Source organism: Cucurbitaria berberidis (assembly GCF_010015615.1).
Source record: "Cucurbitaria berberidis CBS 394.84 unplaced genomic scaffold K460scaffold_4, whole genome shotgun sequence".
Classification (NCBI taxonomy): Eukaryota; Fungi; Ascomycota; class Dothideomycetes; order Pleosporales; family Cucurbitariaceae; genus Cucurbitaria; species Cucurbitaria berberidis.
This window is the reverse complement of record NW_024468938.1, coordinates 4,103,208-4,127,353: the sequence shown is the minus strand read 5'-3', so window position 1 is coordinate 4,127,353 and position 24,146 is coordinate 4,103,208. Positions and strand designations below refer to the sequence as shown.

Below are 24,146 nucleotides of genomic sequence, written 5' to 3'. Positions count from 1 at the left end.
TGAGTTTGTTCCACCGAACACGCCCTCAGCTAGGGCGTATGCGCTTTTGAAAATACTCTTATCTTACCCCCCTTTGTAACTCTACCCTTTGGCATTGTAAAGACTGGGGAGAAATCTCAAACACGTTCCAAGGTATTTACAGCATCAGTAATGTAGATTAATATCAAAAGGCTAACCATGTTCAATAGCAGAACTGATTCAATTTAGAGAAAGCTTCCTCTGCACCATGTCTTCAACTGAGCTGCCCAAGATTCCGGATTTGAAAGTGGAGGACGATTTCCAAACATACAAGCTTGGGAGTTTCAAACTCAAGTCTGGTGTAGAGATTCCAGATGCATTTATTGCGTACAAGACGCTCGGTGATCCATCTTCACCTGCCATCATCTACCCCACTTGGTATTCTGGATGTGAGCTTGGGTGTCCCCGCAACCCCTCTTTCCTATTGCTGACCACAATATTCTAGCAATCTCCGACAACCTTTGGCTCACCGGCTCAGACAAGACACTGGATCCTTCTAAATTCTACATCATTATCCCGGCACTTTTTGGCAATGGCCAGTCTTCGTCGCCGTCGAACATGCCAGAATTGCGTCCATTTCCCGACGTCCTAATTTACGACAATGTAAGAGCACAGTATGAGCTTGTGACCAAGCACCTTGGTGTTTCCCATGCTCGTGCCGTTCTGGGCTGGTCTATGGGAGCCGGGCAGACATAGTGAGTAGTGTGTAGACTGCATTTCTCTAATAACTGACTTTGTCTCCAGCCAATGGCTAACTCAGTACCCCGATTTCATGGACATTGGTGTTCCTTTCTGTGGTGCCGCAAAGACGAGCCTCCACAATCAGGTTTTCCTTGAGGGTATCAAGAGCGCCCTCTACGCTGCGATAGGTACAAGCTCAGCAGGCGTTGCGAAGCCGGACTTGCGCACCGCTGAGAATGGTGGGCATTCAGCTTTCACTCCCGACCAAACAAAGATAGGTCTGAAGGCCCTCGGGCGCGTATATGTAAGTCAAACACTGCTTTTCCATTGTACTATCTTTCCGAAACATACTAACACTCTAATCTGGCCGGGTGGGGTTTCTCTCAGGCATTCTACCGCGAGAGGCTATACGAGAAGGCGCCGACACTTGGGTTCAAAAACCTAGATGACTTTCTCGTCAACTTCTGGGAAGCCTGGGCGCTGTCGAATGACCCGGAAAACATGCTTGTTATGACTCATACATGGCAAGCCGCGGATTGTTCGGAGCAAGAGCCGTACAATGGCGACTTCCGATCGGCGATGGAGAGTATCAAGGCGAAGACCCTAGTGCTCCCAGCAAAGACAGACCTGTATTTTCCACCAGAAGACTCAGAAATTGAGGTCCAGAACATGAAGCCAGGAGTCGGAACGTTCAAGGTCTTCCCGTCTATTTGGGGACATTGGGCTGGCGGTAAGTGCTCTCTGGCGACATAATTTGCGGATAGCTAATACATATAGGTCCCGGGCAATCCACGGATGATGTGAAATGGCTGGACGAGCATTTGGCGGAGTTCATTGCTAAGAATTGAGGGGGGCCACGGATGCTATTCTTTCCCTAGCTCGATAGTGCCAACGATCTTAAAACGATCCTTGTAGCCTGTTCGCTCAATGACAAACACTTTATCAACATACCAGTCCAGTGCCATAGGCAGTTCTTCCTTGACTGTAGTCAGTTCGCGAACGCTCTTCTTAATCTCTTCTCTAAGGAGAAGTGCCCCCTGCTCACTGCCTGCCTGCCCCATAGATAGGTGAGGCGTGAAAGGTCGTTGATCTGCGTTACACTCGGAGAACTCAGCCTGAAAATCTGCTTGGAGCTGCTGGATAGATTGAGTGGAAGGGCCCAACCACACGGTCTTGCTTCTTTGACTGTGAGAGAATGTGCCAGGCAGCTCGGCACTCAAGGACACGTGGAAAGGTGCAATGTTCCTTGTTACTTTTGAGATCCGCGTGCGAATAGATTCTTTCAATTGAGAAGTAGAGGTCGCTCCTTGCTCAATGGTCTCAGAGGGAGACGCAAGGAAAGGGTAGAGCAGATTAATATGTGGTGGCCAACGAGCAAAGTGCTTGTCGTGGACGCGTCGAACCGCTTCAATAGGTGCAGTAATGCTAGAGGACGGAAGTAGCGCCAATGCGCTTTTGTGCGATAGATGCGCTGGCAGCTGTCTTGCCATGGTGTGGCGATGTGATGGAGCGCTTAGACGATGACGATGGGTGATGCTGATGGGGCTGGTAAAGTCATTGTGGCGCGTGCGCCTTGGCACCCTGAGCTTTCCCAAGACGGCCGCAACAACGAATTGTTGCATCCATCACTCAGCCAGACCCAACCTCGGGAAAGGTCGCGTCGCCATGTGGGAGCGCTGATTTCAAGACCATTATCACCCAGCCGCTACTCACGACAATCTACCTCCGACACGCCGCCGCCACTGCGACTTCGCATCAGCTCTCCGCAGCACCTCCGCACCTCGCAACCTGTTACTCCTATCCTCCAAACACCATCATGGAAGGCCAGAAAAAGATGCAGTGGGGAGTCACAAGCGCCATATCTGAGGCATATCCTACAAAGGAAGACGAGAAGCGGAATGACGAGCTTATAGCGACGCTGAAGCGTGAGAACGTCTTCGAAAGCCCCGAGGGCAACGCAAAACGGTATATAAGAAATCGTCTCATGAGTGGCAGGAAGCACAGTTAACGTGGCGTAGGCAGACGGTCATAGAACACCTGGGAAAGGTCGTCGAAGAGTTCGTTCGTCGCGTGTGCAAACAGAAAGGCCTGCCTCAGTCCACCATCGACACTGCCGGCGGGAAGGTGTTCACCTTCGGCAGCTATGCCCTGGGCGTCCACGGGCCATCCTCCGATATTGACACGCTGGTCGTCGCGCCAAAATATGTCTCCATTGACGACTTTTTTATGACCTTCCCTCCCACCTTCAAAGAAATGTCCCGCACCGAAGATATCGAGGAGTTTGTGCCCGTCGAAGAGGCCCACGTGCCCATCATCAAGATGGAATATAGCGGCGTGAGCGTAGACTTGATCTTTGCGTCCCTGCCAAAGATGTCCCAAATTCCGGCGGATATGGCGACCATTGAAAAGAAGAATCTGGAGGGCCTTTCGGAATCAGCGACGCGAAGCGTCAACGGCACCCGGGTCACAAAAGAGCTCCTATCAGCAGTGCCGCCGGGCACGGCTTTTCGACATGCGCTAAGGGCGATCAAGCTCTGGTCGAATCGTAGGTTGTGCCTCTCTTCGTCAATTTCGTTGGCTAACTCTCAAACAGGCCGCGGCATATATGGAGCGGTGTTCGGTTATCCTGGCGGAGTTGCGTGGGCCATCATGGTTGCCCGCATCTGCCAGCTCTACCCGTACGCCAATGGCGCTACCATCATCTCCAAATTCTTTAGTCTGATGTACAAGTGGACTTGGCCGAGGCCTGTTCTATTAAAGCACATTGAGGAAGCTGAGTTTAATCTTCGTGTGTGGAATCCACAGGTGAGTATCTTCCATGGCAATGTTTGCTCTTGCTAAGTCTACCAGCTCTACGGCCCTGACAGAGGACACATGATGCCCATCATCACACCCGCGTTCCCTTCAATGTGCGCGACCCACACCGTGATGCCCTCAACTTTGCGTATTATGCAAGAAGAGTTTGGGCGAGCCGACAAGATTGTGCAACACATCTTTGCTGGATCAAAGGGCTGGGACGCTCTTTTCGAGCGACATACTTTCTTCACGAAGGACCACAAGTATTACTTGAGCATCGTTGCCGCAAGCCGTACCAAAGAGGCCAGTGCCACGTTCTCCGGATTGGTCCAATCAAAAATCCGTTGGATCGTCAAACACATTGATGATGGACAGACTGGTATCGAGACTGCACGTCCATATATCGAGTATTTTGAACGTGTCCATCGATGCAAAAATGAAGAGGAAGTCGCCCAGGTCAGCCAAGGCAGCCTCAATTACTTGATACCGGCATCAGAAGTGCCTACAGAGGGCAGTGCGCCAGCAAATGGCGAAACTCACATCATGTACACGACTACTTTCTATATTGGCCTTGCTATACCGCCAGGTATGTTCACCTATTTCTTAACTGCTATATGCACGACTAACTCTTCGAGCAGAGGGTGCTAGGTCACTGGATATATCCTACCCGGTGGCCCGATTCCGAGACATGGTCACAGAATCGCAGCTGTATGATGAGAACACCATGTCTGTTAGAGTGGTTCACACCCGCAAGTATGAGCCCCGAATAATGAATAACTTTGTTCAATCACTAATGGATTAGCACTCAACTTCCCGACGATGTGTTCGTGGCGGGCGAGACGCGACCACGGAAGCCGACCAAGGAGAAGAAGAAGAAGGACGCTAAGAGCGTGAAACGTCCATTTGCTGATACGGGTCTCGACGTGCGTGATTCTAGACCACCTAAAATCCCCCGACGCCTATTGGCGCCTCGGGAGTAACATCACGCTCTCATGCTGACGTTCGTGCTAATACAGGACAGCGAGCATTCAGCAGCAAAGCGCCGACAGTCCGAGCTCGCCACCAATGGATTGCCTACTCCGACGGCGGCATAAGCTCCCTTTCAGCTAAGCTTGCGCATGTTCGCTATAATCTTCTCCTAGCATACATTTGATATCACGGGGTTCTGACATTATTACTTTTTCAGTCACGGCTGCATCACTATGCGCCTCCAAAGATACGTCTAGTCGGCCGATAGCTTCCTGACGCGATGTCATAGGTTTAAGCAATAACAGCGACACGAGCCTCCAGATCCGACACCCCACCAGGTTCGTATCTTTGTCGCGCCGAGGCTCTAACAACAAAACCAGAGAAAAAAAAGTAGGAAAAGACCGCTTCACTGCTGGTCACGAAAAGCTACAAAAAGGTTTGCTTGGGGTTTCACAAGGCCAATTCTCTCTACTTCACTTTACCATAATTCATCACCCAGTTCGAATCACATTGGTGTCTTAGGGAAAATGCATGTTTCGGCGCTAGGGCAAACGGAGTTTGGGCGCGATGAGCGGGATCACCCAAGTTTGTTTCATAGGAAGAGGCGAAGAATTTGCTTTTGCGGCATGGACAAAGGAGTGTTCTTCTTCATACTGGGCTGGGACTGTGTAAATACTTTGCAAGTCAGACAACCAATTTACCACCATTCGGGGCCTTGGGGCTCCGCAAAATCAATCTCGTACCTTGTCCTTTGATATGTCGAAGGTCTAGACTAGGAGGCAGCAGCAACCACTGCCGGCGCTGCAGCCGTCTCCAAGATACTATCCATTTCGCAAATTACTGGTCCACCGTTTTGATAAACATGCGAAACGTGCTGAACTGACTCTGCCTTTTTTGCACCTGGAACTGCACTCGCAGCCGTAGACCAGTTGAAGTACTTGTTACATCCTATGCAGTGCATGCTATCGCATCCTCCATCTTTCTCGATGACGAGATGGCAGTTGGGGCAGCGTTTGCCGTCTTTGGTTTGCATGAGCTTCAGCGTGTCCTTCTCCGGGTCGGACATTTGCTCGTTGATGCGCTTTGCGGAGAGCTCGGCGCAAGTGACATCTTTGTGCCAGGGTACGAGGCACAGTGCGCAAGACCGAAACAAACACTCGTGGCATGTGACTTCGGGGTAGCCCGCGGACATGACGTCTGGTAGGCCGACGGCAGTGCAAGTAGGCGATAGACACGTCATGGGTTTGGGGATGACATCTTCCAGCCAGACGTTGAACATCTCCATGTTGAACTTCTCGAGAGGCTCGCCGCGTGGCAAGTACCGCATGATGAAGGAGTGACTCCATGGCTCTTCGCATCCGGGCTCGAGGCAGCCTGCGCCTACTTTTCGCGCGCCGAGCATATCGAGGCGAGCAGCCATGTTGTTGCCGATGCAGGACTTGCACACTGGCTTGATGCTCTTCTTCCTCGGATTGCGACTAAGGTGCGCGATACAGTGATAGGGGACGTCAAAACTGTCCATGGGCAAAGACCATTGTCGTCTTGGTGAGAAGGGTGGTATGAACTGATCAGTAGTCTGTTCCTCGATACAAATCCGGCAGGTGAAATGAGTCTGCGGTGGAGCACGAGGTTTAGACGTCGGGTTAGGGTTTACTTTGCGCTTGGGAGTCCATGGATCTGCACGCCGACGTCGTGTCTTTCGCTTGGTGACTTTGGACACGGGTGCTGCTGCTTTTGCGGTATTGGAACGTAGGACCCGTGTGTTGCTAGATGAAGGTGGGGTGACTCCTGCCGCCTGCAATGCCCGCTGGGGATGTCTCTGTACGATGCGCGCTGTTCCTGGGGCGCGAGCCATGTTGCAGGCAAATGTGATAAGAAGAGCGAGGAGGAAATGGTCGTAGAAGGTAGCTGGCTACCTTGAGAAAGAGTGATGGAGAGAAATAGAATTGAAGATATACACGACGAACTTGGAAGAGCGAGTTGGGAGAGCCGGGATGGATCAGGCTGACGTCCAAGGATCGCGGCTGAGGGTGTTGGAGGCGGGGATGGCACTGCCCGGAAGGCTTGTACTTATCTCCCGCCATAGGACAGTGAGTCACAGTTGCCTTGTGATGCTCAGTTGTACATGGCAGTAGTCTGATTTTCAGACTCCTGTAGAGTATGCTGAGCCACTTAGAGTGCATCATGCAGCACTGAGATAGGCATTCAGGCAGGAGCTAGTAGGCTGAAGAGAGCCCTGTTAGCGATCTTCTCAAGGCTGCCATCTACAAGGCCCGCGACACATCAACCCAGTGGTGCATGATATTACTTATCATTGGATGATATGCATTTGTTCCATAGTGTACTGCGAGTGCAACGTCTCTGATGCCTGGAGGTCGCGGTGGGGCACTAGCGGAGGCAGTGTCTGGGCTTTCGACAGGGATCTCTACCGGGAGTCGCGTCTGACCGCCTGCACCTTCCGCGCTAAGGCTGGTAAAAAAAAGTGAAATCCCGACCTCGAAACATTGCACGCTCGCACGCCCAGAGCCACTTGCCAAACCGAAACCGAAATCATGGCGCCGAATCTCGACGACGACTTCATCTTCACCATCTCTGACCATGACGACGTGTCCGACGACGGTGGCGCCGACGAGCTCGCTGCGGCATCCGCAAAACTCTCAGGTCAGGGAAAGAAGAGGAAATACACCGAAGACCCAGACCTGAACGTGAAGCCAAAGGAGGTCGCCTCGAAGAAGGCTAAAAAAGACAAGAAGAAGGGCAAACAAGGGAAGCAGGCTGAACCAGACGCCGAGGTCGAGGAGGAGGCTATGCAGATGCCAAATCCCGGCGAAGATGTCGAAGCAAACGACGACATTGCAAGCGACTTCGAGTTTGCAGTCGGTGACATTGATACTGGGTTCGTGGAGGAGTTTGATGGGTGGGGCAACGACAATGGCACAGTTGCGCAAGAATCGGGCAAGAAGGGCATGGCCGTGGACGTGGACGAAATCATCGAGCGAAGACGCAATAAGAAAAGCGCGAAACAAGCTGTAGAGCAAGAGTCGGTACCTGCACCAGTGGCTGCCGATTTCGAAGGTTTTGGCGACGATGACGAGCTGCTGGCTGAAGACGCATTCGGTATGGGAGCTGCAAGCGACTCAGAGGATGAGGACGGCCAAGAGGAAGAGGCTTCAGAGAATGGAGATAGTGGGTCTGATGCTGGGGATGCCGAATCAGACGATGACGCGGAGATTCCGGCTGTCCCTCATCCTATGGACCTCGAGGACGCGGACGCGGACTCTGACGATGAGAATGACAGCGAAAAGGAGGATGCTGTAGAGGCGAAGAAGGCGGCTGCCTTCTTTGCGCCCGAAGAAAGTGTCCCTATCAAGAAGAAGAAGGGCGCCAAAGCCGGAACAGGATCGTTCCAAGCCATGTCACTTTCGAGGCCTATCCTGAGAGGCCTCGCATCTGTGGGCTTCACGGAGCCCACTCCCATCCAAAGCAAGGCAGTCCCAATTGCTATGCAAGGCAAGGATGTTGTCGGAGGAGCCGAGACTGGTTCCGGAAAAACGGCCGCCTTCCTTATCCCTATCCTTGAACGACTCCTCTACCGACCGAAGAAGGTCCCAACTACGCGCGTCGCGATCTTCATGCCAACGCGTGAGTTGGCTGTACAGTGTTTCAACGTCGCTACGAAGCTTGCGTCCTTCACCGATATCAAATTCGCATTGATGGCTGGTGGTTTCTCGTCGCGCGAGCAAGAAGCTGTACTCAAGACAAGACCAGACGTAGTTATTGCCACGCCGGGTCGTTTCATTGATCATATGCATAACACAGCTGCATTCCAGGTGGAACATCTTGAGATCCTCGTGCTCGACGAGGCTGATCGTATGCTTGAGGAGGGATTCGAAAGTCAACTCAACGAGATCTTGACCACTATCCCGAAATCACGACAGACTATGCTTTTCTCCGCCACCATGACTAGCTCGGTTGACAAACTGATCCGCATTGGCATGGACAAGCCTGTAAGAATGATGGTCGATGCGAAGAAGCAGACTGTAGCAGGCCTGACGCAAGAGTTCGTGAGGGTGAGACAAGGAAAAGAAGACAAACGGCTCGCGTATCTGATGCACATCTGTGAGAAGGTGTATACGGAAAGAGTCATCATCTTCTTCAGGCAAAAGAAGGAGGCACATAGGGTTCGTGTTGTGTTCGCTCTCTGTGGGCTCAAAGCAAGTGAGCTTCACGGAAACATGAGCCAAGAACAGGTAGGATATCCTCTCTGACCAAATGACGCGCATCATACTGACTCATCCTTAGCGTATCCAATCCGTCGAAGCCTTCCGCTCGGGCAAGTCCTCTTTCCTCCTCGCTACTGATGTCGCCTCCCGTGGTCTTGATATCAAGAATGTCTCCACTGTCATCAACTACGAAGCCCCTCAGAGTCACGAAATCTATCTACATCGTGTTGGACGTACTGCCCGTGCTGGACGAAGCGGCCGAGCATGCACACTAGCTTCAGAGCCTGATCGCAAAGTAGTCAAGCAGGCTGTCAAGGCCTCTCGTGATCAAGGAGCAAAGGTGGTTAGCCGACAAGTCCCCGTTGAAGACCAGGACAGGTGGATGAAGAAGCTCCACGACCTCGAAGGTGAAATTGAGGAGGTTTTGAAAGAAGAGAAAGAAGAGCGCGCTTTGAGCATAACGGAGCGCGATCTCAAGCGTGGCGTTAATCTCATTGAGCATGAAGATGAGATCAAGTCTAGGCCGAGGCGCATATGGTTCGAGTCAGAGAAGGACAAGATCGCTGAGCACCATAAGGGTTCTGCTGCTCTCAATGGGCCGACTGATGGGGCACCCAAGGAGAAGAAAAAGAAGCTGAGCGGTAAGGATAAGAAGAAGCTCGAGCTGAGAGACATGAGGACAGAGGGCCAGGAGTGGAAAAAGGGCAAGGTGGATCGTGGGTTGACTACTGCAAAGGCGAAGGAGAAGCAGGCTTTGATGAAGAACAAGTCTAAGAAGATCGCTGCAGTAACGAAGTTCAAAGGCTTTGGAAAGTAGATAGCGTTCCTCTAGTACCACCGGGTCGGGTCATATCAACATCAATGTTCACACAGCAAACCAGAGTCCACCCTCGTGGAGCAACCTTTCGTCCGTGAATCTAGCTGACTTCATTGGCCATGCGGACATTGCAATGTCCGATTGACTTCAAGCTGCCAAGGACCCCCCTTTTTGGCCTAGGTCGCTAAGCCGGGAGCTGGCGGACGGAATGCCCAATGATAATGATCTCGTAAAATCTCAAGGCACCGATACACTGTCACGTCTCACCACCTTCTTGCTGACCCCTCATTTTCTACACTTTCTCGCATCTCCTTAAACACACGTTTCCAACCAAAACAGCCCCGCGACCGTTTGGAGGTGTACAACCCTGGCGTACTAGCTCGCTCCTAAGCTTTGTTATCGGCTTATCAAACCACCGACTTTGACAACTTTCTAGTCCAGCTTCAACCGCTTTCGCAACCCTTAAACCGCACCTACCAACCTCTCTCACACTTTCCAAGAGCTTTCATTTCACCTCACCTGCGCATAACAAGTGTGCTAAGCGCTCTACGAAGTCTCACGCCTACACACAGCACTTGCGGCTTGGTGCATAGGAGGAATAAGCACAGCAATAAGACGAGCCTCGACACGCGACAGTAAAAGCTGCGGGGTACCGTGAGATCGAAGAAGCCCTTGGAGCGAGGGCGCCGCTACTCTACAACGCCGCACGACGGTCATAATTGCCGCTATAATGGCAACAGTACACAGCAGGGCAAACGGCAATGGCACTACCGTGAGGTCTGTCAAGCCCGAACAGGCAGAGGACGAGAACATCTTCCTTTTCATACCCAACCTGATCGGTATGTCCTTCCCTCTCACCCCACCATAAACCAGCTAACAAACCGCTAGGCTACTTCCGCATCGTCCTTGCTGTAGCCTCCCTCTACTACATGCCCCTCCACCCACGCACATGCTCCATCCTCTACAGCGTATCTTGTCTCCTCGACGCCTTAGATGGCTATGCAGCCCGCGCCTATGAACAGGGCACAAAGTTTGGCGCGGTTCTGGACATGGTGACAGACAGGTGTACCACAACCTGTTTGCTCGTGTTCCTGGCGCAAGCGTTCCCGCGTTGGAGCATTGTGTTCCAGGCGCTCATCAGTCTGGATCTGGCGAGCCACTACATGCACATGTTTGCGACATTGAGCATGGGCGGGGGTGATCAGAGCCATAAGAATGTGGATGAGTCGAGGAGTTGGCTGTTGAAGCAGTACTATTCGAACAAGGTACGTCTCCTCTCTCCTACCGACACCCCTCTTCAGTTTCCCAGTAGAGAGATTGGATGGTCTCATAGGTCGTGCTAACACCCGCTCAGAAAGTCCTCTTCACCTTCTGCGCCCTCAACGAAGCCTTCTTCATCGCCCTCTACCTGCTCTCCTTCTCCTCGCCCCTCCTCTCCCCAACTCTCTTGGCGGACCACAACAACCCGTCCTCTATCCAGCCCGGGTCGCCCGCGGCCCCAAAACCATCGACGTTCTTCGCCAGCCCGTTTTCAGCAGCTGCCATGGAGATGGCTCGCGCGAACAAGATGGACTCGACAGTTCCGTGGATCGTGATGGTCGCCTCTTGCCCTGTTATGATCCTCAAACAATGGATCAACGTCGTTCAGATGGTCAAGGCTAGTCAGTGGCTGGCTGAGGGAGACAGGGCCACGAGGAAGAAGGAAGGCCTGCCCAGGAAGGATAAGAAGAGCCAATGATTGCGCAGCTGGGTCAAGGATTGCGAGGAAATGGAGCTGCAAATGCTGTCTTTTCTTGCACGTCTTTAGCTTACTCCTCACATGGACGGTTCCAGGGTTTAGAAGGCGGCGTTGAGGGGTGGGCTTCACCATGACATGTTTGCAATCGCAGACAACCTTTGAAAGCATGATGATCAAGCTTCAAGGACAGGCATCTGGAGGCCTCCTAGAAGCACAGGCATGTATAACAAATCCTGTACATTTTCTTCTTTTTTTCCCATTTCGATTCTTTCACTTTGTCCATTCTACCCATCTTGTAGTCCTTTGCGATTTTCTTCCACGGCATAACCTTTCGCTTCAAACCGGTTTCCTTTCTTTCCCCCCATTACGTTTATATAGAAGGCAAATAGCGTGAGCTTGAGAGTGTCATGAGCTCCGGATAATACTATTATAATCACCACTACTATTATTCCACTGCAATTTGGCTTTGACTGGTTCATTGAGGATGACGATTATGGTTCGGATAGACGCGTGAGATTTTCTTTGTAGGTACACCACGCCTCTATTCTATGTTCAAGTGTGTGTAGCATTTGGGGCATGAAGGATGAGACACAGAAAGGAGATACCACTAATTGAAAGCTGAAAAAAACCACCCGTAAAGTGACTATGAGATGATATATCTGACTAATTAGAACTTCGAGGAGTCGAGAGGCAATTCCAAAACGCTTTTGGTATGTTCAATCGATTTGACCCCCAATAAGAGACTAATACCGCCTATTGTCTTGCATGAACAAACTGAACTATCATTCGTTCGTCATCTTTCTACACGTCCTTGTCAGTTTCTCTCGTACATGACAACCTGCGGTAGGTCTAGTTGGACCAAGAAGATGTGCGTTGAGTTCGGTCGCTCCTCGCCAATGGGCTTTCTTCCGATGCTTGTCATGTTTAGCTGCTGCACCCCAACGCTCGTCCCTCCTTCTAACCGCTCTTCCCAAGCTCTGCGAATGATTACGTGTTGCAAATAGTCCCTGCTGGAATGGTGAGCGTCTCGCATGGCAAGCATACCCTGTGCAAAAACCTTGAGGATGCAGAAAGTCTATCGTCACATAGCTTTGGAACTTCATTCCACAACAGGACAACAAGCTCGGAGCTGTTGAAGTAGTTAGTGGAGAAGTATGCGCCTCCAACTGTCTTATCTCTAGCTGCCCGATGTCGCCATGCGGGAACAGACGCCATTGACGGAAGACGCCAGGCTTACCGCCCCACTTTTGGGGGAAATGCAGCCGTCACCGAGCCTCTCCGCTAGCCTCGGCCGCGATGAAATAGACGTCAGGCAGCTTGGCTACAGCGATGATATTTCGTCTCTCGCATTAGCGTTCATTCCGTTTCCCTTTTCCGCTGGCGGAGCAGCATACACGATGGTTGCACCTGAAGGACCCCGGCGATTCTCAACGAGTAACGAGGAGCGCGTCGGCCTACTCAAAGCGCATGATAACGCCGCAAAGCAACACCAGTATGGGGCAATTCCAGACCCTGCAGAATTGGAAGGACTCCTCGCCCAGGGTGAACTGGTGGAAGAGCTGGAAACGACAGCAGGAAATGAAGCTAAGCTGTTGTTGAAGTATAGTGTTCCGCTTATTGGGACGTATCTTCTTCAGTACAGCTTCTCGTTGGTCACCATCTTTGTCGTTGGACATATTGGGACTGACGAGCTGGGTGCCGTCTCTCTCGCTACGATGACAGCTAATATCACGGGATTGGCCGTGTATGAGGGGCTTGCTACGAGCCTGGATACGCTTTGCGCACAGGCGTACGGATCTGGGAAGAAGACCATGGTCGGCCTCCATTTGCAAAGGATGATCTTGTTCATGCTGCTGGTCACGGTACCAATTGGCGCGTTATGGCTCTGTTCTGGATGGTTCCTGGCAGCCCTTGTTCCAGAGAAAGAATTGGCCCATCTAGCGGGTCGATATCTGGCTCTGCTTCTTGCAGGCGCCCCAGGATACGCAATTTTTGAGGCGGGAAAACGGTTCACGCAGGCACAAGGACTCTTCAACGCGTCGCTTTTTGTTCTGTTGATTGCAACCCCGATCAACATTGTACTCAACTACGTTTTCGTCTTTGTACTTGACTGGGATCTCGCTGGTGCTGCGCTTGCGACTGTTGTCAGCAACAACCTACTGCCGCTACTACTATGGATCTACGTCTACTTCGTTAATCCGGCTTCGTTGGAGTGCTGGGGAGGGTTTACGAAGTTGGCATTCTCGCATTGGGGCCCTATGATCAAGCTTGCGATACCAGGAATCCTCATGGTCGAGACGGAGTGGCTCGCATTTGTACGTTCATCGGGTCCCGTCTGTGGGGAACATACGCTGATCTCACAACTTCATCTCAGGATATTCTTACCTTCTCTACAAGCTATCTCAGTACTGCCCATTTGGCCGCGCAGAGTATTGTCATGACTCTTGCAGTGGCCATCTACCACGTACCATTTTCGGTGGGCGTGGCGGTTTCGACACGGTTAGGCAACTTGATTGGCGGCGGATCCTTGACTGCAGCCCGTACTGCTACTCGCATATATATCCTGACGTTCTTGGCAATCGGCCTCGTCGACTTCACGTTTCTGACTGGCCTACGAAACGTCCTGCCAAAAGCCTTCACCAATGATCCCGAGGTTGTCACAATCGTCGCTACCGTGCTTCCCCTGCTAGCCGCATGTGAGTAACGTCTGTGTACAAACTCTATGCAAGACATGCACTGACTTGTTACCTCAATCTTTAGTCCAATTTGCCGACTCCACGACCGCGCTAGTGAATGCAATCCTTCGAGGCCTCGGCAAACAGAACATAGGAGGCTGGTACAATCTTTTCATTTATTATGTTATAGCGGTACCTTTAGCGCTGTATTTATGCTTCCCAAAGGATCTGAAGTTGGTGGGTCTATGGGCCGGTTGTGCCGTGGGTAGCAGCTGCATCACGATATCGGAAGGTCTGTACATGAAGTTCTATGACTGGAACAAGGCTGTCGAAGATGCTAGAGGCAGGGAAGAATGATAGTGGCAAATGGCTGGCATAAGGCTGGCATAGGAGGCTGCCTCATATTGCTAGAGCGTTTGGCGTTTTTGGTTTGGGCATTTCTGGTGGTAAAAACACTGGTATGAGCGGCTAGATGCTGCCGAAGGTTCTTGGGCGAATAGTGAATTCGAGCCACGCGTGCGCATTTCACAGCTGGCCTTCAAGCATCTCAATGGGGACAGTGCATCGGGTGCCTGCTAGTGCCTGCCACGACATTCAGGGGCTAGTCCAAAGAGAGATTCTTGAGCGATGTAACCGTGCTTCAACCTCACTCAAACCTCACGTTCCACAACTCTTTGCTTCTACTGCAACTTCAATGTCAATGCACGTCCCCTTCATTCACCCATTCCACTTACGTGGTGACGAGCGCATTGAGCAAATCAGGCAGAGAATCACTTGGGAAGTGGTGTGTTCGTAAAAGTGTGTCATTACCTCATACATTACGTGCATACATGCAAACTAGCTAAAATACAAGAAGAGCGTAATACTGATAGAATGCCTAGGCAAAACAGTATCGCAAAAACAGACATGAGCCAACCCAATCCCCGCAACACAATGAAATGCTATTTTTGTACAACAACCGCTGCTGTTGCGGACGAACCAAGACCTAAAAGTCTGTATGAGCATCGCCTTTACATCACCTACTGGCTAAGAGAGCGAATCTTGTCAACCGCTTCCTGTGCCTCATAAACGAAAACGTACTCCATCCTGCCGTTTCGCTCCACTTTTTCCTGGAATTCGGGGTGATCATCCTCCTCGATCTCCGGGTTGTAATCACTACCCACCTCCTTCTTCCAGTCATTAAGCAACTTCTCGATATGTTTCGGGTCTGAGATCACCGAGATGACTTGGCGAAGTGAGAACTTGACATTGCGGCCGTCCTTCTTTCCTGGTCGGTGAACATGAGTAAATCCGTGCGCCCAGCAGTTGTCGTTGCGGTTAAAGCTCTTTTCGCAAAGCAGACAAGGGAAGTCCTTGTCGGGACAATGAGTTTTCCGGTGGCGCTGTCGATGTTCAGGCCTCAAGAAGGACTTCCCGCAAATCTCGGGATGGTTGTCTGCGATGGTCTCGTCGTCGTCATCGTATGGGAACTTGCAATACAGTTTCTTGCGGGGTTGTTGATCGGTCCATTGCCATTTGTTGTCCGCTCCTTGGAACACAGCAGCCATGTGCGACTCGATCTTTCCATCCTCCATCTTCCAAAGGACGGATCGCGACTTTGGCTTCTTGACCTTCATCTTCCTCTTTGGCACGTTGCTCAATCGCGGCTCCTTCTTCACTGACTTGCCACCTGTGCGCGTTTCGTAGATAGATCGCTTGAGGCACCTCTCATCCTCGGATGACTCAGGCTCCGGCTTGACCCAAGTTGGACTTGACTCCTGTTTGAACACAACATGCTGTGGCGACGGTGGTAGCGGCACGTCTGTGTCATCGTATGAGTCTGAAACCATCTCGGGGTCCGTGTCTACGTGAACGTAGTCTTCGCTGAGCATGGCTTCGCACGGTACGATTGTTGGTTGGGCTACTTCCTGCATTTGGTGGACTGGAAGATGCCACATGGAATGCATTGACCCACTGGAGCCGACATCGAGTACGTCTACGTCCATATGACCATCAAAGTTTGTGTATGTAGGGCCAGCGGAGCCGCACCATGGATGAGATGCAGCGGCTGTAGTTGTCTCCAGGCCAGTGTAGGTTCCCGTCTGCGTCTGCAAGTAACTCGCATGCGATGGGAAAGCTTCGTTCGTCCTTATGGGTAAGGCCTGCTCCATATGGTTCGAATTATCAGGGAAAGGCCATGGTCCGGTCAAGGACTGATCAAAGTTGGATGCTTTCATCTGATGAAAGTCAATCGGAAGCATATGGATCGACTGTTCAGGAATCAGATCAAGGGTCGTCGCTTCGAAGCTCTCAGTGCTAAAAGGGCTTCGTCCGCAAATTGGAGTTGGCGGCATCGAGTAGTCGGATGAATAAGTTGTGAACGACGAAAGAGACAACGATGAGACGTCCGAGTTCCTTCGGGCTTCCATGTTGTAAGGAGACAGAGTCGACATCATCGCCGTTGAGGGAGCCATCGCCGGTGATTGAAAGGCGTCTTTGGATCCGCCTCGCCGGTACACGGTAGATCTCGAGGCCATTCTGTCGTATTAAACGGCAGGTCTAGGAGCTAATCATGATGTATTAGCCGACCGTTCATAGGATGCAAGCATGATACGAAATCAACATCTAACGCTTTAACTTACGGTGGAATGTCCAAGATGGTATGGGTAATGTGAACGAGCGAACACCTGGTTATCTTTCGAAGATCGAAGGGATGAGGAGCGACGCAGTTGAAGCTTTTGAAGCAAGATTCCACGGAAAACGGAACGGGTTCCGGCAGTGGCGACGTTTTGCGAAAGCCTTGCTCTAGGTCCTGTGGAACATATAGAGGCGCGGTTCGCGAGCGCGATGAGGCAGGGCGTTGGAATGGCGTGTGGTGGTGCGTCAACCGTATCGACGGAAGCGAAGGAACAATGATCTGAATTGCGAAGCTACTGCAAGGGGAAATTCCACTGAGAATTTAGCAACTCTGAACAACAGTGAACACGGCAGCTTAGAGAACTTCAAAGACCAAAGATCTCTCACAGCCTGGCGTACCTGGGGTACTAAAGTACACAAGCCGACAGCCTTGCAGACGGCCAAACAATGCCTGTTGGGGCTGTCTGACCTGACCTGAGGTCATCGGGCCGTGTGTATTGTAACTCAAGATTCTAGCGAACGCCTCTTCTGTAGGATGGAACCTTACCATGGGGAACAGCCATGCCAGCAGCCACTCGAAATCGCAGGCTAGCACATCCTGCATTGTCCGTCGCCGGCCTCCAAGCAGCTACAGGCAATCGACTCGAACCAACCTCCGTGGACCTGCATGCAGTTCTCCACACATCGCTCATTACACAAAACGTCTTCGAATGCTCTACTAATGTTCTCCACCATTCGGCAGGAATGTCCTTCCAAGTGGGCCTCAGCTCAACGAGGACTAGGCTAGAGAAACGGCTGCCAAAGTTGTTGCACAGACTCATATCCTACATCATTTGGAGGGCAGGTCTGGCCGCTTCACATATGACGATGGCCGCCTACTGCAAGTTATCCGGCTAGATCGGCACTCGACATACCGCACCACAAGGCCCTTGTCACTGGGCTTAGTATAACTCGACCTCCAGCAGCTTGGACATCAATACGTCTCTGATCGCTTTAGTCTCAAAACAAAAGAGTTTAGCCTCTTATTGTTTGGGATTCAAGGTTTCTTCGATTTCCGTCTCGCTGGGCTGACTGAAACCAGTTCATCAGCTATCACTTGTTTTCTGTGGGCAGAGCAACGGGGACATGGGCATGCTGGATCTCCCGTTACACGACAGTCGACCTGCATGTATCGACGAGGTTCTTTGCGATCAACACGAATTCTCCGGCCCAGACAAGCCACTTGCCGCAGCAGTGATGATTGGCTTGTTTCAAACGGGTCCTCTCCTGTGCAGGGAATGTAGACACATTAGGGAATCGCTCACGATTCGTTGCCCGTTTAGCCACTCGAATATGCGACATCGGCGCCTCGCCTTGACAGCTCCGTGTCGTCGCGAAGTGGCTGTAAGGTCTTAAAACAGCTTGGTGCGCGAATGCTACGTCTTTTATTAGGCAAGCTGTGTCGCGATAGTCATACTAGAGGCAACAATTTCTCGGAGATATACTCCCGCCGCTCACGAGGGTCCACTCTGAACGGGTAGTTAGCTCGCGTACCCTCCCGATCGAGATAATGTGATTAGCCGTTGTCAGTACGCCAGATCTTAGGTGCACAAACCCAGGAACGATTCGCGCAACAGTGAGGAGATAAGTGGTGAACATTTACCAAAACGGATATCTAATATTGTTGTCGTGTTACCATTGCGCCAGACTTTCCATCACGAGCCTGCAGCCAAGTTAGGCGGGTCCACAAGTGAGAATGACGTGCATATGGTCCCTGAAAAGCATTGGATAAGCTCATGAGTAGCGCTGCAATGGTCTGCAGGCCAAGCCATTACGAAAGTCCGTGAGTCGACTGCTTCTCGCTCGTACCACCCATCTGAAGCCAAAGTAGGTGCTTGCACGAACTGGCAGACTTTTCAGACAGGTCTTGCCAATTTGGAGCAGAAGCAGGATGGTGACCTGGAAAACTGAGGCTTTTGTTCTCGGCTTGCGGCTTGAGATCCTGCGGGCGTGAGCGGATTGAACGGACGGTTACGCTCTTCAGCATCAACACTGACCCTCGTCCAGCGCTTCCTGGCCATCGAGGCCGAAACTGAAGTCGCATTCTTACTACCGATCTCCGTGGCACTCCCATCGCGAGCTTGCCCCGCGGGATCTTCAGTGGAACAGGGACATTCGCACAACCTCGGGCTCCTGCACCTCAAGATGGCCTGCTGGGCCATGTTCGGGAATAAAGGACCTGCCAGGGGCCTTTGCTCTCCACTTTCTGTCAGCGCGTCAAACTCGCGTATGGAAGCAGGGGCGGGGGTTATTAATTCGGTTTGCGCGGCTACTGTCGGTGTCCTTCATCTCCTGTGTGCTGCACGACTAGCAAGATGGACAAGCGGAACAAAGTAACTGGATGTCATGGAGACTTCGGCTAGTAGTCTTCATTCCAATCCTTCCATGCAAAGCGTGGGCAAATGACAGCTTGCACACCACTTCAAGCCAGGTGTAGATCTACACTCCATAGCGCGTGGAAGCGAGAGACTGTCATCATCATGATGGGAGTGAACAGCCATTCAGTCTATAGGTTCGGTTACCTGAGAATCTAAGGATATCCTGATCTGGGAAGGCTGACTCTCCCACCCAATCACTGAACTGTCGACGAAATAGTAACGTTCTCCAACAAAAGAAAGGATCGCCATTTGCTGTGTGAAAACACATGCCCAATCCATCGGGGAACAAGATGCGAATGTTGATTTGCCATCTCAGCAAGGGCAACTGGCGAACCGTGAAGTGAAGGTACCATGTACCTCCACTACCCACAGTGCACCGTTTGTTTGTACGCCCCTTGGTAGCAAAGTTGGGGAAGCACGGTGAAGCCCGGCCTCAAAAAGGGGTATCCTCGGGGTTTCGGTAGGTTAGCCGATGAATGGTATGTGCTGGCGTCTGGACCTGAAGCAGGTACCAGTACACAGCATCAACGGCCCCATCTGCGTATGCAATTAAGGGTAATGTGCTATCGTTGCATTTGCGGGCCGTTGAAAGCTTGGACGTTGATGTACGCTTAGGCCCGCATATTCTGTGGAGAAACCAGTGGTCCAGATACTCTTGTTGACCTCGCGGATGCTGTAAGTGTCCACGCAAGCTTCAACAATCGATAGTGGCGACCAAAAGCTGCCTAGAAAGCATTCCACAACTTTCGCCTTTCGACTTACCACGCATACCTCGCTACGATTTCCCACCGGGACTACCTTTTTGGCCACCTGAGCCTCAACACAGCAGCGTGTCACACAAGAGTCTGATCATGCTCAGCAGAGTCAGGAGAGGGTGCCTGGTGGTGGCCCACGAGGCGTTGTCCTCGAGCCGCTAACATGATTCACGCGCCATCAGCAGCAACTGTTTCAGTGAGGATAGAGTTCCCTTTTCCCGAATACTATTAGCCGCTATTGACTATTGAGCTGACTGCTTCCGAAACAGGTCTCAGCAAGTTTTGGTTCCTGGAGGCTGAGCCCTTTAAGGCGATAGTAGATCGATAGTGCAGGTTGCATAATGCAGCGTGAGTGCGGGACGAGTACAAGATCCGAGCAGGCAGGACTCGTTGACTGATTACGGATGCGTTGCGATTCGCTCACGGCGATTCATCCTGTTGGCTCGATACGATATTCCCAGTTCGTGTCGCCACACATGTCTTCGCCCATTGACATCAGGTTACCGACGGCGTGAGGACCTTCCCAGTCAGTGGCCTGATGAACACACACACACACACTATGCCCATGAAAATCGACACATCGAGCATGCCGCCTCAAGCGCGCACGCCAGACGGTGACCTGGACCCAGTGATTTCCCTGTCTCAGGGTTGCAGGCGCAGAGCGCAACACTCGAACTGCGGCCTCTCAATCCGAATACGATTGCCATCAACGGGTTCACTTCCTGCTGGTAAAGTAGCAGTCGTGAGATACAGGGCTGTTATCACACTTCAAACGTAAGTCTTATCTTTTATGCGACCTGACACCAGTGAACTGATGACATCTATCGCCGCTCACGCCCTACACACGCACAGCAGCAGCAGCAGTGCTAGGAAGGGTTTGGTCTAACGGGGGTTCACAAACCCGTCTCCCCCCTCCAAGTCCCAAGATACGATAACCACTCAACTCTTTTGAATTTCTCTTCTCCGCGTCAGCTAGTAGTGTCACCAGATGCACAATCCCTGGAAACCACAACGTCAGCACCGACACGTCCGCTCTTGAGCTACATGTATAGACTAGTGACAACTTCACATGTTGTGCTAGGGCTTATGCACTTCTTAGTCCTTGTTTCTCATACTAGTAGTGCTTTGAACAATCCTCGAACTAAACACCTACCTAGAGTGGCACGTCACGAGTCCTGCGGGTTGTCCGACCGAGTCATTTGTATTTGCCACCCTGATATACGATCTCTTTCATACTGTAAATGCTCTTGTCAGTCTGTCGCCGCAGGTAGTCTCGGCTACGACATGGCTAACTCGCAGTGAGCATGTCCCCGTAGCATCATATCCGTCCTCACACTGCTTCGTTCCCAGTCAATGACTGCTTATCTTCTTCTCAGAGTCAACACAAGTCGCAGTTCCGCTCGCACATGATGCAGTGCCGTAACTTCGAAGACTGGACTAATTTCGACGTTTCGAGCAATAGGTAGGCCATGCAAACCCGATCCCCGGAGCACCGTTGCTTGTCCTCCTCTTTCTAATCGCCAACCGCCACTCAATCGGCAGCTTGAAACGAAATCCGTCGTATGCTCTATCCTATACTGAGTAGTCTGTTGGACGACGTGCAATTTGGCTCCATGTCGACCGCGCTACGTGACACGCGCACATACAAACCCATCATGTACAACATCGAGACTCTCTATCGAGAGATGGCAATAGTAAGGACCCAGAATTCTTAGACGCGTCTGCAGCGCGTAGGCGTGTTTGCGAATCATGGACGAAGATGGAATGATTTTAGAGTACGGGCTGGTACACGCATTCTCCCTTCTCAAAGTGTAGGTTGGAGCGTTCGGCTCCATTATGACGCGCTGCCTAAGAATAGCCATGGTAAAGTAAAGTATTCAAGCATTCATTCAAGCCGATTCTTTCTCCACCATCACGATCTTACATCGTCATCAGCACACTTTCCTTGTCTTCAAACCCCTACCCGTCGTCACATCTCACCTCCCCACGAGTCTGAACTAACACTATTGACCGCTAGACCAAAACATCCCATCCCATCCATCGCTATCTATCATCCACCTATCAGACTCCCCCCGCCCAGCCTCAAAAAGCCCCGAGCCCGAGTCCGAGCCTGCCAGCCAGCCCTACTAGTCTAGCCCACGCTACCTCCAACGTTGCGGAACGGCAAGTACGTAAACGGCATCCCGCCCGGCCCCCAGTTTCCATCCCACCACTACCATACCACCCACCGCCGCTGCTGCTGCTGCTACTATGGATGGTCGGCACTTGGAGGGTCCGGCTGGCGTGTCGCGCTGCTACTCGCTCTAGGGGGGGTAACCGGAAACACTTGGGCAGCCGGTCGGGCTGGACTGGACTGGAGTGGGCGGGAGAAGGGGGGCGGGATGATGGGAGGTTGCGTATGTTATGATCAATGGCCGAATGAAAGATGCAGTAATTGCGTGGGGGGGCAACGTGTGCAGCGTAGAGTGCTGAGAGCGGTTGGGGTTGATTGGGTGGAGGGGATTTTGAGGGGTAGGACATGGGCACGGACTCGGGGGTATGAGGGAGTAGGGATTGGAATTGGGGATTGGGACACGGCGGTGTGTAGTGCAGGAGGTGGTGAGTTGGCGGGGGTCATGTCGTGTGTGCAGTATGCACGCATGTATATGCACGCAACGCGGCATGGCAAGTCCGTAGAGACGTGCATGGTGCGGGTTAGGGTGAAATCGTATATTATTTATTATTAATACCGGTTCCAAGATTGCGCGCCTTGAAGATATATCTTAATGGTGCGATGCGCGCGATGTGTGGGTAATGAGATGCAGAAAAGTATCAGATGCCGCAGGCATTTTTGATTATGCCAAATGAAATAGTAGAAGAAAAGAAAGGACAATGCAAGTCTATCAATCCAGCCATCCCATGCAATGATGAATGAGGCCAAAGCCTGGCACGCAAGAACATGGAGCCATCCGAGGGCTCTTACATGACAAAAACGCCGGAAGATGCAATTAGAACCAAAGAAAAAAACCCAATGCTTGAATATTGACGGTGAAGTGAAGTTGATGCAAAAAAAGTGAAGATTAGTCTGGCCTCGCAAGGATGGCAGCGATGGCATCGCAAGGAGCACAAGGTTGGGCTTTTCGTTTGGGCGGTTCGGCCGGCGCAGGACAGACACATGGCTCTTCTGCCGTCACGAGGAGAGATGCCTGGCGGGCTTGCGTTAGACCGGGGGCGTCTATTGGCAGGACGACTGTTTCACGGCTTTCGAATTGCGGAGAGCATGCCCCATCTTCTAGCCCAACAACCGAGCACCGTCGTGAAAAGTGGCCAGAGCTTAGCTCATCGTTGACGGACGGGTACGCAGTGCCCCAGAAGGGCAGTTTTGGCGGCGTACCCTGTCCGTCATATGCCACGTAGATGGAACCACCACGGGGTCGGAGGAAGGGACTCGGGTCATCGAATTCGCCAAAGGGCGTTTCTGCCGCGCTCCTGTCTGATTCCTCTTTGGTGGCTTCCAGATGCGATTTGGCGAGGGCTTGTTCGAGTTCTTCGGGTGAAAAGGGTTGTGAGGCGTTGCGAGTGCGGTCAGAACCTGTGCCTGGGCGTGATATGCTCTCGCGGCGAGCAGCTGTTGACTGTTTCCGACGAGCGTCGCGAGGATCTTCTGTTGGATTGCGGGAGAGGCCAACTAGAGCATATTAGTAGGCGTTGGCGGGCGGTAAAAGAAGTGAAACACACCATTAAGGACGTCACCCTCATCATCACTGGCCTCTCTGATGTTGGCAGGCCGCTCATCGCCAGCAATGCTCGCGCCAATGCCGCTGTCGACCCAATCTTCAGCATCGTACTCGCTCGAGAAACTGGATCTCCGACTCCTGTGCATGCTGCGGCTGCGACTCCGCCTACTCCTGCAGCTGTTCCTGCGACTCGGCAATTTGCTTCCCATTGGCGAGTACAGGCTGGTGTGGCTTCTCCGACGCCATGCTGTGCTGAAGTTGAAAGACTCGAGGCGCTTCTTATGCTCGGGGTCGACTGGACGGCGGTACTTTAGCGGTGGCATCTTCTCGCCGGGCAGGTAGAAGTCGCTTTCAGGGAGGTTCGACTTTGCGTGCCTGGCCTTGAACTTGCTGAGGGGCCCGCCCTCGTCTGGCGAGCCGGTTAAGACGCGCCGTAGACGGGTACGCAGCTGTCCAGGCATGGTGGTGGGTGTGTTGAAGAAATGGGTGTAGGCCGGTGTGGGTTGTGGCGAGCGTTTAAAGTGGTGTTGCGGGGAGTTGTTGAGGGTTGGTTGTGTAGCGTGGTGTTGTTGAAAGTGTTGTTGAGGATTGGGCGAGGAAAGGTGCAGTCGGCGGTTGAAAGTCGGGCGGTATGATGTCGGTAGCAGCAGGGTCGGTAGAGTGAGGCTGATATGGGAGCACACGGGCGTTCGAGTGGGTCGCGCGGTAATGCTAATCCTGGCCCT

The 24,146-nt window shown here is 52.1% G+C and overlaps 10 protein-coding genes across 10 annotated transcripts; 6 read left to right on the top strand and 4 right to left on the bottom strand.

The window, feature by feature from the left end:
- Nucleotides 1-226: 226 nt before the first annotated feature.
- Nucleotides 227-1,547, top strand: K460DRAFT_379173 (homoserine acetyltransferase family protein; the record flags this gene model as incomplete). The annotated part of the gene is made up of 5 exons (XM_040935152.1): nucleotides 227-407; nucleotides 464-713; nucleotides 763-1,003; nucleotides 1,087-1,429; nucleotides 1,477-1,547. 5 exons carry the CDS (start codon nucleotides 227-229, stop codon nucleotides 1,545-1,547), a joined length of 1,086 nt encoding a protein of 361 aa, XP_040786748.1.
- K460DRAFT_369052 (uncharacterized protein) lies at nucleotides 1,369-2,201 on the bottom strand. Its single transcript, XM_040933887.1, has one exon. The coding sequence runs from the start codon at nucleotides 2,187-2,189 to the stop codon at nucleotides 1,563-1,565; it is 627 nt and encodes a 208-aa protein (XP_040786747.1). The 5' UTR covers nucleotides 2,190-2,201; the 3' UTR covers nucleotides 1,369-1,562.
- Nucleotides 2,202-2,515: 314 nt separating this feature from the next.
- On the top strand, nucleotides 2,516-4,475 carry K460DRAFT_286989 (Poly(A) polymerase; the record flags this gene model as incomplete). The annotated part of the gene is made up of 6 exons (XM_040928939.1): nucleotides 2,516-2,664; nucleotides 2,718-3,244; nucleotides 3,293-3,504; nucleotides 3,550-4,081; nucleotides 4,134-4,248; nucleotides 4,298-4,475. 6 exons carry the CDS (start codon nucleotides 2,516-2,518, stop codon nucleotides 4,473-4,475), a joined length of 1,713 nt encoding a protein of 570 aa, XP_040786746.1.
- Nucleotides 4,476-5,087: 612 nt separating this feature from the next.
- K460DRAFT_369051 (uncharacterized protein) lies at nucleotides 5,088-6,784 on the bottom strand. The gene is made up of 2 exons (XM_040933886.1): nucleotides 5,208-6,784; nucleotides 5,088-5,139 (listed from the first exon to the last, which is right to left on the bottom strand). The coding sequence occupies exon 1, from the start codon at nucleotides 6,317-6,319 to the stop codon at nucleotides 5,237-5,239; it is 1,083 nt and encodes a 360-aa protein (XP_040786745.1). The 5' UTR covers nucleotides 6,320-6,784; the 3' UTR covers nucleotides 5,088-5,139; nucleotides 5,208-5,236.
- Nucleotides 6,785-6,938: 154 nt separating this feature from the next.
- On the top strand, nucleotides 6,939-9,661 carry K460DRAFT_343241 (DEAD-domain-containing protein). Its single transcript, XM_040931218.1, has 2 exons — nucleotides 6,939-8,714; nucleotides 8,767-9,661. The coding sequence occupies exons 1-2, from the start codon at nucleotides 7,017-7,019 to the stop codon at nucleotides 9,502-9,504; spliced, it is 2,436 nt and encodes an 811-aa protein (XP_040786744.1). The 5' UTR covers nucleotides 6,939-7,016; the 3' UTR covers nucleotides 9,505-9,661.
- Nucleotides 9,662-10,234: 573 nt separating this feature from the next.
- Nucleotides 10,235-11,242, top strand: K460DRAFT_357802 (uncharacterized protein; the record flags this gene model as incomplete). The annotated part of the gene is made up of 3 exons (XM_040932064.1): nucleotides 10,235-10,343; nucleotides 10,393-10,769; nucleotides 10,838-11,242. 3 exons carry the CDS (start codon nucleotides 10,235-10,237, stop codon nucleotides 11,240-11,242), a joined length of 891 nt encoding a protein of 296 aa, XP_040786743.1.
- Nucleotides 11,243-12,498: 1,256 nt separating this feature from the next.
- K460DRAFT_289680 (MATE efflux family protein) lies at nucleotides 12,499-14,274 on the top strand (the record flags this gene model as incomplete). Its single annotated transcript, XM_040929137.1, has 3 exons — nucleotides 12,499-13,557; nucleotides 13,617-13,938; nucleotides 14,003-14,274. The coding sequence occupies 3 exons, from the start codon at nucleotides 12,499-12,501 to the stop codon at nucleotides 14,272-14,274; spliced, it is 1,653 nt and encodes a 550-aa protein (XP_040786742.1).
- Nucleotides 14,275-14,708: 434 nt separating this feature from the next.
- On the bottom strand, nucleotides 14,709-16,884 carry K460DRAFT_369046 (uncharacterized protein). Its single transcript, XM_040933885.1, has 2 exons — nucleotides 16,539-16,884; nucleotides 14,709-16,462 (listed from the first exon to the last, which is right to left on the bottom strand). Exon 2 carries the CDS (start codon nucleotides 16,431-16,433, stop codon nucleotides 14,937-14,939), a length of 1,497 nt encoding a protein of 498 aa, XP_040786741.1. The 5' UTR covers nucleotides 16,434-16,462; nucleotides 16,539-16,884; the 3' UTR covers nucleotides 14,709-14,936.
- A 4,031-nt stretch (nucleotides 16,885-20,915) lies between these two features.
- Nucleotides 20,916-22,270, top strand: K460DRAFT_159835 (uncharacterized protein). The gene is made up of 3 exons (XM_040926877.1): nucleotides 20,916-21,003; nucleotides 21,082-21,399; nucleotides 21,723-22,270. The coding sequence occupies exons 2-3, from the start codon at nucleotides 21,268-21,270 to the stop codon at nucleotides 22,110-22,112; spliced, it is 522 nt and encodes a 173-aa protein (XP_040786740.1). The 5' UTR covers nucleotides 20,916-21,003; nucleotides 21,082-21,267; the 3' UTR covers nucleotides 22,113-22,270.
- Nucleotides 22,271-22,764: 494 nt separating this feature from the next.
- K460DRAFT_379166 (uncharacterized protein) lies at nucleotides 22,765-23,882 on the bottom strand (the record flags this gene model as incomplete). Its single annotated transcript, XM_040935151.1, has 2 exons — nucleotides 22,765-23,372; nucleotides 23,423-23,882. The coding sequence occupies 2 exons, from the start codon at nucleotides 23,880-23,882 to the stop codon at nucleotides 22,765-22,767; spliced, it is 1,068 nt and encodes a 355-aa protein (XP_040786739.1).
- Between the last annotated feature and the right edge of the window lie 264 nt (nucleotides 23,883-24,146).